At 39.9% G+C, this 14,802-nt stretch overlaps 1 protein-coding gene across 5 annotated transcripts in view; it reads left to right on the top strand.

Moving 5' to 3' along the window:
* TRIO (trio Rho guanine nucleotide exchange factor) overlaps window positions 1-14,802 on the top strand; it is a 255,751-nt gene that overhangs the window by 68,393 nt on the left and 172,556 nt on the right. For all 5 annotated transcript variants that reach the window (XR_008746283.1, XM_055798730.1, XM_055798728.1 and 2 more), the window contains exons 2-3: window positions 5,484-5,558; window positions 12,613-12,727. Coding sequence is in view for 4 of the 5 variants with exons in the window: in XM_055798730.1 (XP_055654705.1) it covers window positions 5,484-5,558; window positions 12,613-12,727 (190 nt within the window). In the remaining variant the exon portion in view is untranslated. The remainder of the gene's footprint in view (window positions 1-5,483; window positions 5,559-12,612; window positions 12,728-14,802) is intronic.

Below are 14,802 nucleotides of genomic sequence, written 5' to 3'. Positions count from 1 at the left end.
AATGTAGCAGTTCTGAGTGCCTCTGTCGCAGCTTCTATGTGTTTGGGGTTTTTTTCCTTTGTATAGAATTTAGCATAGTGTGTGGATTTTTGAGCGGAAGCCTATCAGAGCAGGTCCTTTGAAATGAAGAGAGTACTCTGCTGGAAAATAACTCACTGAGAGAGTTTTCTCTGGTTGAGGATGGAATTTCTCTCAAAGAAGAGGTGGGGATTTAGAAGGCTGGTGCTGGAAGGAGCAGCCTGGCCGATAAGGCACTTGCTTACTGTTGGCACAACACACGGAGTCATTCTTCTGAAGTCCGAAGAGAGCCTAAACCATTGATGTATTCTGGATTGAGTCTGGCTTTTTTTGTGTGAGCCTGTGAAAAGGTTGTCTTTTCATGTTGCAAGGTGAAAAGCAGTTGTGTTCTTAAAGGCGGGAGTTTCAAGTTGAGAGCATTTCCCTTTTTTTGTTTGTGCTTTTTCTAGCCACATTTCAGAAAAGTTTCAAGTCAGTTGTGTGTGACAGCAATGGATGAGGGTTTCGTCAGCCTCTTAGCAAAGAGGTGCTGCTTGTAGCCTCAGTTTTCAACTCTCTTTGCTGTCTTAATTTATGTTTCTGTAATTTGTTTGTCACTATAACTGAACGATGCATGCCACCGAAGATACACCTTCAAAGTAATGAAGACTTCGGTGTTCCTGGGGCAGCAATGCATCTTTGGGGAAGCCGTTTCCAAAAAAATGTTGTTTGGTATTGCAGTTCTGTAATGAAATTGTTAGCTTAAAGCATGTGTTTTAAGGCAAATTTATCTGCTCCCTTTGTGTGGCTGGCTAGTTACTGATCACTGCAGTGCAAGATGATTAACAGTTACCTTGTTTCCTGTGTCTGAAGGACACTTCATTCAGCCTTAGACTAGTACAGCATTTGTCTTGGATGGATAAGCTACTGCACAGGGTAGCCAGTGTCTCTTACTGCTCTAAAGGTGAGTTGGTCACCATATTTCTGTGCCCATGAGAAGTTTCAGCAAGCTGGGTACCCAGGGGAGCAGCAGTGTTACAGAAATGCTAATTCGCAGGCAAAAGGTGGCTCCTTTATCCTGGCTTACTCTCTGGTCTCCAGGGCAGATGGACGTGCAGCTCTGCAGCCAGATATGTGCCATGGGATTTGGGAACACTTGCACCCCAAGTGAGGGGGGGCTGTCCTGGACGTTTTGGTAAAGGGCTCTCAGAAATGTCCTAGGGGTGATACCTCTACCCAGAAATGCTATCTTTTCATGGGTCTTTGAACTTGGATAAATTAATATATTGCAGCAAAATAGCTTGGCTTCATACAGGGTGAGAAAAGGGGTTAGTACAGACCATTTCGTTTTTTAAATGTGGCTGCATGATTGGTGTTGTCTTGGCTTAAGAGCTGTGAGGGCGAAGAGGAGATGGTGTGTTTATGGGAAAGACTTCTTTGTTTTCCAGTGTATACATCAGTATAGAAAGTGTAGGTGACTTCCTTTTGCTCCTTTCTTGTTTGCATGTTTTAAAGATCCTTACTTGTGTGATATAATATTTCAATGACTGCTCTGTAATAACAGGCTCTGTTCTAGTAGAAGGCTGGATATAACTCAGGATTGTGTAATTCTGAAAGCTTAATGGGGGGTAATAGAATAGACTAAGTTGTGTGTTACTTAATCTACTGAAGTTGAATATTAACTAGCATAATTTGAGTTTTTTCCCTCTTGACTGGTAGTTAGGGAAAAGTGTCTGTATGATATATGAGACAACAGAAGGGCATGTCCTACCTATTAAAACTGTGAAACGGTAAAATGAGTATTTCTTTAATAGGTATTGAAAATATCAAGGGTGGCTTTCCTGTTTCAGCCTAAAATTGTCTTTAAAAGATACTGGCGTAGGGTTTATTTTTAAAATCCCCATTTTAAATTAAAAAATACTGTATTAGGTGAACTGCAATAGTGAAAGTTAACAGCGTAAGTATGTGCCGCATGTGCATATACAACGTGCTTTCAAAAGAGAAGCGTGTGCTGTGGGAATGAAACCCCGTTCGAATTTTTCACGCTTGCCTAGCTGCTCTGCCATTGAGCTCTGCCATTGAGCTCGCCACGCCGGCAGCGGGCCTGCTGGCCACACGGCCGCTCGCTCCGTGGCCGCTGCGGTGGGCTGCGGGCGGCTGACGGGGCTGCGGGCACTGCACCACGGCAGCGGGAGCTGCAGCCGGCCGGCCGGGAGGGATGACATCACCTCCAGGAACATGTGATGCAGCCGGCTGGCGCGGAGGTTGCTGAGCTGTGTAGGGAGAGATTGGTGCAGAGATTTATGGCATTTCATTGGAGTGCGGTAAATGCCTTTTAATTTTTTTTTTTTTAATTAAATCCTCATAATCGCCAATGCTTTGTGGCGTAGAGGCTTTAAAAAGGGGGGGTGGGGTGGAGGACCCACCCCGAGCCCTTAAGACCTGTTTATTTTGCTGGTTTTTTGTTTTATTATTGCTCTGTTGGAGATAAAAAAATACGATACTTTCTGGCTGTATTCACCCTCTTTGCTCCCCAGCATTCTTTCGTCAATTGTAATCCCCGCAGTCTTTTCAGTTAAGCTTTAACACTGCAGAACTGGAATAAAAATAGGCTGTTCAGAGCAGCAGGAGTATGATAATCCAAGGCAGTCAGCCTTAAGGATATGCAGATCCAGAGCATGAGCCAAGTACTAACGTATTTGCTAGGGTGTTTACCTTGAGCAGCCCCTTAACAGTCAAAGAAATGTTAGCTAAGTGTTTCTCATGTCTTACATGCCACAGGCGAAGTAAAATGTGCAGCTACTGCGCATCATATGAGGTGAAGTAGTTTAAGAGCTTAGAAATCTGAGCAAGCAAGTGGTAACATCAGTGTCTTGGGTAATTTTGAGCTAAGATAGGCAGCAAAGTACAGCACTAGTTTCTGCATGCTTTTTAGGCGAGGAGAAAGTGTTTTCTACCTCTAAATTTACTGTAAAGAAAAGGAATCACCATTGCTGATGGGAAAGCTGAGCATGCTAAATCAGTGTTAAATCTTATGGTGGGTAGCTGAAAGCATGTTTAAAAAAAAAAAAAATTAATTCTGGAAGTGTGCCTGTATGCCTTAGTAGTCAACTGAAGTCCGAATATTTCAAGGTGGTAAAGGTCTCTGCTGTCTTCTTAGATGAGTTATTTAAGCCCAAAGTTTTTCTTGAAGCCATGTTTAAAGCTTTAGTCCATACTGAATGAAAACTTAGTAGGAACAAAACTGTGGGCAGTTTAAGGAAAAGGTTGATAACCCATAGCCAGTATTCTGGAGGAGGGAATAATACAAGAGGTTCCTTTGGAGCTGTCTTAGACTCCTTAGACTTCTGAGAAAGAAATAACTGTGTTCCTCTGCTGTTTTGTTGGTCTGGAGTTGCTCTGTAATTGCAAAATACTGTCTATGATGTAGAAACCCTCCATGCAGCATGCTTACCCAAGGAACCAGTTTTCCTGGTCTAGCTTTTCTGAGAATGTGTATTGAATTTTGGATTTGTTTTTGGTTTGTGGTGTTCACAGAAAAACAAGGAACTAGCCAATGGCTGGAAGAGGATGTGTTTAGTTTTCTTTTGTTTGTAATGTGGAGTACTGAGACAATGCCTGGGTTGAACAGTTACAGTGAACTGGAGGGACCCATTGCTGACAGACATTTGTCTAAATGCATTTTTTTAAAAATCCCCAATCATGGATGTTCCATGGTTTTCCACAGGCAGTCCCGTGTGCTGCTGCACAGTTCTTTCCTTTACAAAACTTCCATTTAAAGCAAACCTCTCGCTGTAATTCCGGCCAATTTACTTTTGCCATCACTAGCCTTTGTTTTGAGGACTGCTACCATGTCTCCCCTCAGTTCTTCAGACTAAACAGTGTCACTCAGTTTACTCCTTCCTCATAGCTCATAACATGTAAACACCTGGCCATCTTTGTCCTTTGGGTGTTTTGTTTGGTGTGTCCTGGGGCTGTTTTGAAGCCTAGTGCACTGCACATAACAAGATACTCTAGTGGCACAGGAGTCTCAGTATTGCTGGCTAGAATAGAAAACTTGTGATGTAATTTACATATATGATGCCCTTATTTACAAATCTTGTGTTGCTTGATGACACCAGTAAGGTACCTTCAAGTTTTAGCTCTAAAGTGCACAGTTCTTTTGTTAAAGCGCAGAGCCTGACACCAAAGGATATGGAACATTTGGATGTTTTTGAGGAGGAAGAGAAATGGTGGCCTCCCTCCTGAGCATCAATGACAGCTTCTGCTGCCATCTCTAGAGGGATTGTGGCCCTTACACACAGAGGAACAAAAATGTATTTTAGAAAAGACTGCTACGTACACCAGAGCTTGCTCTTGTAAGATTTCCCTAAAATTATAAATAATTAAGCTTAGTTTACCTTCTAAATAGCTCACTCTTGCTTTTAAGGAACACAGCTACTGTGTTGTAGCAGGCTATTTGGGCTGTCTTACTTAACAGCACCTCTGGGCTTCTGCAGTGTTAGAGGAGCTCTTCCTCAGAAGAGGTACTTTCTTCAGAAATGAGATTTTTGAAAAAGCACGTGAATCCAAGGCGGCTGGGAAGGATCGTACAGGCAGTTGAAATGTGGGTACAAAACCACCTAATTTTTATAAGATGAACAGTTCTGTATTCTACAAGTCAACATGGAATGTAAGGTAATAAAAAAATGCTTCCTAAATGTCCCTTACTAAAGAAGGGAGAAGTTTAGAACCTGGCCACAGAAATGTAATGAGAGTAGAGAGGAGGGACAAGCTGGTGATGTGCTGCTTTGTAACATTGACCATAATCACTCACCTTGGGGACCATTTCAGACTTCATGGGTGTATAGAGTTGATAAGACAAAATGTGCTCTCCTAAAAAAAATGCCGAACCTGTTAGGCAGCAGAAGAGGCAAAGTTGAGAGTTCATCTCCCAGTTCTTCTTTCAGAAGTGACGTAAGGGAAGTTGCATGTAAATAGTGTTGGGGTTTTTTGGTGGGTCTTTGTGTGTGTTGTTTTTTTTGGGATTTGGGAATTTCTTGGGGTTTTTTAGTTGTGTTGGGGTGTTTTTTTGACTGGTAATTGTTGTAAAGGTACCTACTCTTATTAGCTTGATACTACTTCTTTCTACTGGAACAAAAGGTGAAATTGGCATTTGGAATGCCAAAAAGCAACAGGCTCTAACTGATAGTTTTTATTTACTGATGAAAAAGGCTGCTTCCAATATCCTGTTTTCTACTGAGGCTTGCCAACAGACTATGCTATTTGTGTTAAGCTAGTCAAAGCGATGACTGGTTAATTAATACATGTTAAAAGTTTAGTTTAATTTTTGCAACCTTCTACTATAAAATTACCTTAATTCCTGTCATCGTAACTTTCAGATTGTATTCCGAAGGTAAATGTTTATATATAATTACATTCATTAAATGTAGAAGCTGAGCTTGTCTGAATTTTGGACTAATTATCTTGTCTTTTCCTTCTTTTAGGGTTTCGCAAAAATGATGAAATGAAGGCTATGGAAGTATTGCCAATTTTAAAGGAAAAAGTTGCATACCTTTCAGGTACGGTTATTTTCTTCTGTTGTGGAATGTGTAACTGTGGTGTTAGTTACATGTGAAATAGTATTTTAAATACTTAGAATTTCATTACAAAAGTCACGGAAATCTAGGGTAGCACCTATTCCAGCTGGATATCCCAAACATAACGTAAGCATTGTGAAAAGATCTGTATTAAAGAAGATACATGAGTGTGGAACACACTGCTTGTTGTCATCCTGGTCATGTCCCCTCCCCCCTGCATATCCAACAGCATTATTTAGAACAATCCATAGTCCTATTCCTTCTCTTATTTCTGGTTCTTCTGCTGGAGAGTTCTAAAGAGATGGCTTTGTTACTGGCCCATCTGAAGCACTGGAGAAACAGCTCTGTTGCAGAGGTGAAATTTCAGTGCGTATCTTTTGAAGCACACTTAATATCCATTCATGGTGAAATGAGTTCGCACCTAATTTTAGCTGTCTCCACCGTATACCTTGAAGTTGGTTGATTACTTAACGAGGGATAGCAGAGGATTTAAGAGTGGGGTTTAGATGAATGACTAGCATAACGTATTCTATAACTCGGTAAGTAACTTGATGGAATGGTGGCTGAGGTGCTTATTCTTGTGAACTGCGTTTTGGTGTGACTTTCTGAAGTAAGTACTTCCAGATCTCTTTGGATTAAACATTAGTCTCTTTGCCATAATCTTATTTTAGTGTCCAATGATTTGGAGGACAGTCTTGTACTTGAAAGGGTTGGGGTTTTTTTTGCTAAATAATTTGTCTCAAACACCAAAAATAAAGCTCTTATCTGTAAATATTAAAACATACAAAAGGTTCCCTGAAACTGCACTCTAGAGATTTGCTATGCACGGATGCTGATGCTTGCAAATAGTGTGTAGTTTACAGTACTTCATCCTCTCCACTCTGCTGAATCAGGTAGAGGTGTAAAGCAAAAAAGATGGTTTCTTTAAAAGGTCCTAGCTACTGTAATAAATGATATAACAGACTTCCCAGAGCTAATTTCCCTGGTAGTGTGGGAACTCCCGTTCTGCTTATGAACTGTAGTGCTGATGAAGGCTTGCTGAAAACTGTATTTTCAGAGGGAAAGAGGAGGAGAAAAGGGGGTTAAGCACAGTATTTTAATCCCTTGTTACTCTTTTTTGGACCTTCCTTTGTGGCATTTCATGAAAATTTAGTCAGTTTCCATTCCAAAACCTCTGAATTTCCAGTTGTCCAGAACTTAACTTAGACCCTTTAGAAGGGATCTGAAAGATGATAGGTATTCTCTAATGTTAATATGTAAAGCATACGGCATTCTCAAAAGGCATTAATTCGGTGAAAGTGAAGTGGGCCAAGTGAAAGCTGAAGATAAATTTAAGGGGAGGTAATGGCTTATGAACCAGAGCAGATGAGGTGCAGGCAGGCAGAAGTGGTTGCCAGCTTTCCAGTGTGAAGGTAGCATCTTCTGACAGAAGAATGGAGGAGATAGCTGTGGGCAGCAAGACTGGCCAGAACTGATCTGCCAAAGTCGGTAGTTTCACATTTCCATTGCAAATGGAACTCAAATGAAATTAGATACATTAGTAGTGCAAGTAATTTACAAAAACCCAAACAACCACACAAAACAAAACAAACAAAAAACCCCTCACAAAACTACCACCACTGCTAGGCCTTAACCATTGTGGAACTAGAACTGTCAAGCTTTATACCTGAGAACACAAAAGTAAGGCAGACTGTTGGATTACTGATTTATTGAGACTTTCAATGTACTTTCTTTTTTTTTCTTCAAAAGTACAACTTTTGCTGAAGTACTTTTAATATTTGTAAGTACTATAACTTGTTAAGGTCTGTAGAAGCAGGACAAATTTAGTTGGGATATCTCTACTAAAACTCTTATCTAAAGATACCTCTGTCATCTCTACTAAAAACTCTTATGGTCCTACTAAGCCTAAGGCATCCACAAGCATAATTATAATTTTTCTACTTTGTTCTCTCATTTCTGTTTGAGTTCTGGTGGAGTTGCTGGAACAAGTTCACTGTTGATTGTCAGATACCTTCTTAAGTAAAAATCAAGTATGATAGTCAACAGTGCTAAGAGATGATTCTTTTTTATAGAGCAGGAAGGTTACACAAGTAACAGTCTAAAAAAAAAACCTGTGCAGTGTTTGAGATCCTCAGTTTACTTCCCCAGTCTTTTCTCTGCATTTCTGTGCTGAGACCTTTCATCTCCAAACTAAATGAGTAAGTATGGGCTGTAATGCAGTATATTCATCTTTGTGTTCTTAGAATGCTGAAGACACTGATTTTTCCACAATGCTGACTTAAGCAGTTCTTGAGACCATGTTATTATGAGATGGACATAAAAGGGTGAGCCATCTTGTGGAGAGATCTGGACAGGCTGGAAGAGTGGGCTAGCAAAAACAGTATGAAGTTTGATAGAGACAAGTGCAGAGTCCTCCACCTGGGTCAGAATAACCAAGGGGCCCAGTATAGCCTAGGGTCTGTGTGGCTGAGAAGCTGCCTTGCTGAAAGGGGCCTGGGGGTCCTGGTGCACAAAAAGCTCAACATAAGTCAGCGGTGTGCTGCTGCAGCAACAAAGGCAAATCAGATCCTGGACTGCATCCACAGGGGTATTACTAGCAGAGATGGAGATGTGATCATCCTGATTGACTCGGTGCTTTTCAGGCTGCACCTGGAGTACTGTGTCCAGTTCAGGTCCCTGCAATTAAAGAAAAATGCAAGCAGACTGGAAGTGGGTCCACAGGAGGGGCCACCAAGATGGTCAAAGGGCTGAAGAACCTGCCCAATGAGGAAAGGCTGAAGGAGGTCTTTTCTTCCTGGAGAAGAGAAAGCTCAAGGGAGTACCTTATCACAGTATTCTAGTACTTAAAGGGCAGCTATAAAGAGGATGGAGGCGCTCCCTTTGCACAAGGAGCTACATCAAGAAGAAAAGGAGCAATGACTGTTTCCACCATAGGTGTCTCCTAAGCCATTCTTGGGATCCGTTTTGATCCAGTCGGAAATATTGGTTTTTTTAATCAAGTTAAAGCTCTTGGTAACAGATGTCTCCCACAGAGGCACCACTTTTACTCCAAGTGTACTATGTTATGGTTAAACTGTATAATGAGTTTCCATTTTCTCCAACAGGTACCTCTTTGGTCTGTGTTAGCCTGTAATTCTATATTGCTTTGTTTCAGTCATTGCTTTTCATCTATTCCTTTCATTGGGTTTCCAGTGGATATAGTTATTTAATGGATCTAGTCAACGTAACTTCTGTTTCTTTGCACTGAGTGCTTCATCACTTTGGAAAAAACTCTTTCAGTAGTTGCTTTCCCTCTGCCAGAAATCACAGTGGATCTGATGTGATTCACTTTTGCTTTCTCCTCCATCTTCACAATCCAGTTTAGTCCCCTTTATTGAGCTGTTAATGATGGGGGGGGAAGGGGCTGTTTAAGTGAAAGAAATGAGTGGATTTTTCATAATTTAGCATATCTGAAGATGTATTTAGGTGAAAGAGAATTCTTTCTCCTTGCCTCTGTCATGTGCAGAACCAGCCAGGGTAACTTTAAAAAAATAATAGATTTTGTGCAAATGAGGACTGTGGTGCAGATAAATCATATGGAATTGTTTAAAATCTGTGTGTTCCTTGCATATCTTAAAATTTGTTAGCGTAACTGTGATGCTCAAACTGTTAAAGAAAGGTAAAATTAATGATTGGATGACAGCTGGAGTGAGAAGGAAAGATGTAGTCTCTGAGAATTCAGTTCTGAAACGTCTTGAGGCAGGCATATTCTTGCTAGGGCAGGAGGCAGTGAAGTACAGAAGAACAAATACTTCTGTGAAGTATTGTGAAGTACATCTTGCTGTATGTAGGCTGGTAACTGCAAAGTCCCAAAGCTCAACAAGCTAGCTTGAATTCTGGTATCTGTACATACTGATTCTGGAATAAATTCTGTATTGGAAATACTTGTCCTTCATGAAAGCAGTTTGACAGACTGGACTGCTTTATCTTGTATTGGTCAAAGTAACAAAATTAACTTGGTGTGTAGAATGCAAATGCTTGGGTGCAGCTCCCCTGTGAATCTTGTGTTGTTTTTCTAAAATTGCCAACAACAATAAAAAAAAAAGGGGGGGTGGGGAGTGGGTGCAGGAGGAAGAGGAGAAGGTTCCTTGGACTGATTTTCACTGAACTGGGAAATAATCTGCTTGAGTATTGGGTATCTTACCACCTAAAATAGAAAAGCCTCCTAGAGCTGCAACCATGAAGCAGAAATGGAGTCTTGGGTGCAATTGTTTTGCTAAGTTTAAATTGAAGTCTGTTGAAGTACCGATACTCTAACATCCCTACACATACTTACACCAGGAGAGCATTTTCCTAGAAGGTGCAGTTATCTTGGCTTCATATGAGGAAACAGCACTTGATAACGTCCTGCGTTTCAAACATGCCACAAAACCCCACTGTTTAGCTTTACCCAAGTACTTCGAAACCAGGTAAAAAGGCATTTCTTGAAAAAAAACTGAACTACTCAGCCTGTTGATTTCCGTGCCATTTGGAGACCATCAACAAGACTGCTGTTATTGATGTGCACTAGACAGAAGTGATTCATGTTGGGTGACTTGTGAGTTGATCAGCTACTCATATGACACATCTTGGCATAAACAGAGAATTTCTCAGTACTCTGGGGGTTTTATATAAAAGGAAAGGGGTAAAAATGGAAGTCTCACCCATGAAAGTAGTAGCTTAATATGCTTTTCTTGAACCAAGACAAATAAGGGGTTGAGTTGGTTAAAGAGTATTGTGAGGCAGGAAATTCCCACCTGATGCCTCATACATTGTTTCTTTTAACATTCCTGCTTGTGTAACACACAGGAGCATCAGGAACAAAGGAAATGAGTTATTTATTGAAAAAGGCCTAAGAAAGCTTTCAATATAGCTGATGAAAAAAACCTGAGTCTTCGGGACGTTTTTGCTTAATATTTGCAATTTTGGTGCCTGGTTTTAAGACTGGATAGTGAAATTCTTTTCACCAAAAATCCAGGCTGTATTAATATCTTCATTACTCATCTACACCTGAAATTTGCATGACAGATTTTTGTCTCAACATATTAAAAAATCAGGATATGATTTATCAGAAATTTAAGCACCATACTTAAAAAATGGGTTTTCTCTGTGGTGTATGTGGAGCTAGAAGCCAACTGAAGTGGCATCCAAAATGGCTTACATAGCATGGATTTCTTTCCTTTGCCATGTCACGATAGGGGTTACTGTGTGGGAAAGGCCTAGAGGCCTGATCTGAGGTGACTTTCTGGAACAAGGCGTTTGTTCAAAATGTTTAGAGAGTAATAAAGACAATTCAGTGCATGCTCTTTGCTGCTAGCTGCAGCTTTTTTAAAGAAAAATTCCTCCCCTGAGCAATCCAGCATGTTTTCTGTGGGGTTGGAGTCAGTAGTGTTTACCAGTTGAAATGTAAGTTTTTGAGGCCTGCAGTTGATGGCCTGCAGTGCCCTGAGGAGAGCGTTAGGAACTGTGGCAGGCTTTCGGCTAAATTTGGTAGCTTTGGAGGCCAGCAATTGCTCTGGAGGTGAGGGGAGGCCTGGGCTGTTAGATTCTTGGTCGTTTATCTTTCCTCTCTTTTGTGTCTTCTGTCTAGCTTTTAACCTGTCACTTGCTATGTAAAAATCCTCAAAGCTCTTTTCTTGGCAAGTGGGTCAATGTGGTCAAGGTCAGACTTGTCTCATTCTAATGTGGAGAGGCAACTTACTTGGTTTTAATCTCATGTCCCACTTAAGAGGGTCATGGAAGATAAGAACATGCATTTCCTTTCAAGTTTAGGTTTCTGGCATAACAGCTTGACAGAAATTCAAAACTGCTTTTGCCTCTTCTGAGTTTCATTTGGTGCCTCATGGGGAACATATCCAGCGCAGACAATCCCTGGATACCTCGACAGCTAGGCTGGTGTTTGGCAAGCACAGCCAGACTCGTGGGGAGGCTAGTGATGAAATTTTGAGTGACTACTTTTATTCCTTTGCTTTTGGCCTTCCTTTGTAAGTGATTTAAAAAAAACAAACAACAAAACAAAACCAAAAACTAACTACTCCTTAGTAGCATGGATTTGCAATGAGGAGCTGATTTGCAATGAGAAATCGTTCAGGACAGAGGACAGTGTTTTTCTGCATTTCCATGGGGCAGGATGTAACAGTCCACACATCTGTGGTTGAGAACATATATGTGAAATTTAGCTTGTAAAAATGTGTGTGCTATTATACAAGTGTTAATAAAGACAACCTACTGCCTTGAATTTAGCATTTAGTAATAGCAACATTTTGTTGTCACCAGCAAGGGGTTGGATATAAGATTGCTTTTTAATGTTCATCTACGGTAAGTCAGTGCAGTCTAATGAATAAGGAATACACTTAAGTGGAACTACTCAAAGGCAGATTTTTTGCCTTATGTATTAAGTGGATTCAGAATTTCCTGCGTTGCTAACAGGATGAAAAATTATAAACTGACAGTTCAGAATCTGCACGTCAGAACAGGGTAAAAATATAAAGTAAATGCCGGAATAGTATTCATCTACTCATCTGCTATATGCATTGGGTGTGAAATACTATATACCTAAACTCTGTGCTAGTATGGAAGTTAATGCTGGGTATCCTCTAAATACTTGCCTATAAAGTAGCATAACTGTCTATGTAAATTTAATCTGTACAATTGCTGATTCAAAAATTAAACACTTAACAAAGCACCATTGCTGGAGATCTCACACTGCCAGTGAAACTTCAATGTGACTGTAATTTCTAAGTGTAATGCTATGGTTATTCTTTGTTTCCATTTTTTTTGACAGTTCCTTCCTTATTGAGGGAATTACGACAATATGCTGATTGATACTCCCAAAATTAAATTTTAAGCTGGTCTCTAAATGACAGTGTTGGCATTTAATTTGAAATAATTTCTTTTTTTAAGTGGATATTCATGAAACAATGTAGGACTTAAGTTTTCAAAAAGTATTCTGAAGACTAGTTTTTGCAAACAAGAATGGTGTTAGGTGTGGGGTCTTTTAACATGTTTAATTTTTCAGGTGGCAGAGATAAGCGTGGAGGTCCCATTCTAACGTTTCCAGCGCGTAGTAATCATGACAGAATACGGCAAGAAGACCTTAGAAGGCTAATTTCATACCTAGCTTGTATTCCTAGGTAAGTGATGGTCTGGTAAGCTCTGAGGCTATAAAATGAAACAAATGGGTTATGTTGCAGTATATCCACAAGACAGAAGACTGAACAAGGTAAGAAAATGCACAAATTTATACCAAGTTCTTTCAGTTAGTGTTTTCAAACTGCTTTTTGGAAGAGACCTAAAGCACGTAATTAGAAACATGCTGGTCATCATTCAAAATATACCCGGTGTGGAGTGAGGTCAGCACAACTGTCCTGTTACTTGTATTAGGTAAGTTATACTGTCCTGGTATAGCACAGGAATAACCACAAGAAGTATATGTAAAATTGCTTGTACAGGTCTCAGATAAACCTGTGAAGAGATCTGTGAAAGTACTGATATCATTGTATTATCAGCAATTGAAGATATGAATTAGAATGTGTTATTCAAATAAATCGGCAGGAGTCAAATCCAGTGCTAGTTGTGTATGTGTGTGTGTTTATATAGACATACATATATACATATATTTATATATAAAAAGTTATGTATTATATATATGTAAAAAAGTTTGTTCACATAGATCTTTATTCATAGTAGTAACTGAATTGCGGACAAAAATGATTGTAAGACCCTGACTTGAGGTCCATATCAGAATCTGCTTGCATTTGGTGCAGACTGGAATAATGCTGACTCTGCTTGAATACATTTGTCTATGACATCAAGAAGAAGTTGTCACTACAGGTGAAAAAAGTCGCTTGGACAACATCCCTGAATGCAGTATCTTCCATATTTCTGTAATGTGTTAATTTATAGGCAGTTGTCTCTGCACCTGATGTAATCAGATGTCACTTTCAGATTTACAGATGTGCTTTCATAAAAATAACTTCAAGACCTGTAGTTGATAGTGTGTATGGCCTTCCTTAAAAGCATTGGTTGATAACTCAGTTATTCTAGTCTTTATTTAACTTTGAAGTGTAGGAGTGTTTAGTACTTTTTTTTTTTTTTTTTTTTTAAGTTAACTGGGGGATTTGGGGGAGGTAAAGGAAGGAGAACAGGGAGAAGGCTTGAGACTTTTACTTCTGAAATAATTTGACTTCATATTTGAATGTTTGAGATGTATTCTAGCCCTCTAGAGCTTCAAGTAACTGAAAAAGCTAGTAGATGAATGTGCATCAAAATATGCCCAAAAGAGTTTTCTAGAGATAATCTGGCAAAATACAGTGATTCTCTGGTAAAAGATGTATGCTAGTTTAGCATCAATAGATTTAAAATTAAAAGAAAGTTAGTGCAGATTTTATAGCTTTGTAAGCATCACAAAGCTTTGAGAATTAAGGGAGCTTTGTTAAATACAAGACTCGTTTTCATACGAGACATGTTTTAGGGATGGATCGTGCAACTCTTGCTAATTACTAAGTTCCAATTGGTACAAATAGCCCCAAACATGTGATCTGTTAGTTACTGCAGTACTGTTACTCCATGTAGGTGAAGATTTAGAGGTATCAGTTGTTTGGCAAGAGATCTAAACACTTAAGGTGATTCAGTCTCACAGTTTTACTAATTTAAAAATTTATCTGATATAAAAATATCGGGAAGCTTGTCACCAGTGCTGACTGGACCAGGTACTGTGTAGTTCAGGTTTACCAAACAGGTGACCTTGGCTGACTAAAGCCTCCTCGAGAAATTTTTGTGATCCTTGGCCAAAAGAGATTCATCTTTTGTCAGATGATGGGGCCATATGATGGGGCAACACATCTGCATTGTATCACGTGATGAGGGGCTGCTTTGTACACCTTAGTAGATGTATGCCTTGTGAATTAGAGGCAAGCACTCTTCCTCATGTGATGCCCAGTTTCTGTGGTAGGATAGGGATGGACTGAGCAGCACTCGTGTAATAGCATGAGCTTTTCAGTAATGGGTGTCTCTTTAAAACACTAGTCCCTTTTGTGCTTTAATCCTGTGAGGCTGTTAGAAAACATTTTCATCATGATCAGAAAATCATATGCTGTAGCCTACGAGTATGCCAGGCTAGTGAATTTTAATGTATTTCCTGCTACCATTGCGGTTTTGGGCATTCCCATGGGCAGGTGGGACAGCCAGCATCTATTGTGATAAACTC

The sequence above is a fragment of the Falco peregrinus genome, chromosome 3, assembly GCF_023634155.1.
Source record: "Falco peregrinus isolate bFalPer1 chromosome 3, bFalPer1.pri, whole genome shotgun sequence".
NCBI classification, from domain to species: Eukaryota; Metazoa; Chordata; class Aves; order Falconiformes; family Falconidae; genus Falco; species Falco peregrinus.
Note: the sequence above shows the minus strand (reverse complement) of the source record. Positions and strands in the feature narration are given on the sequence as shown.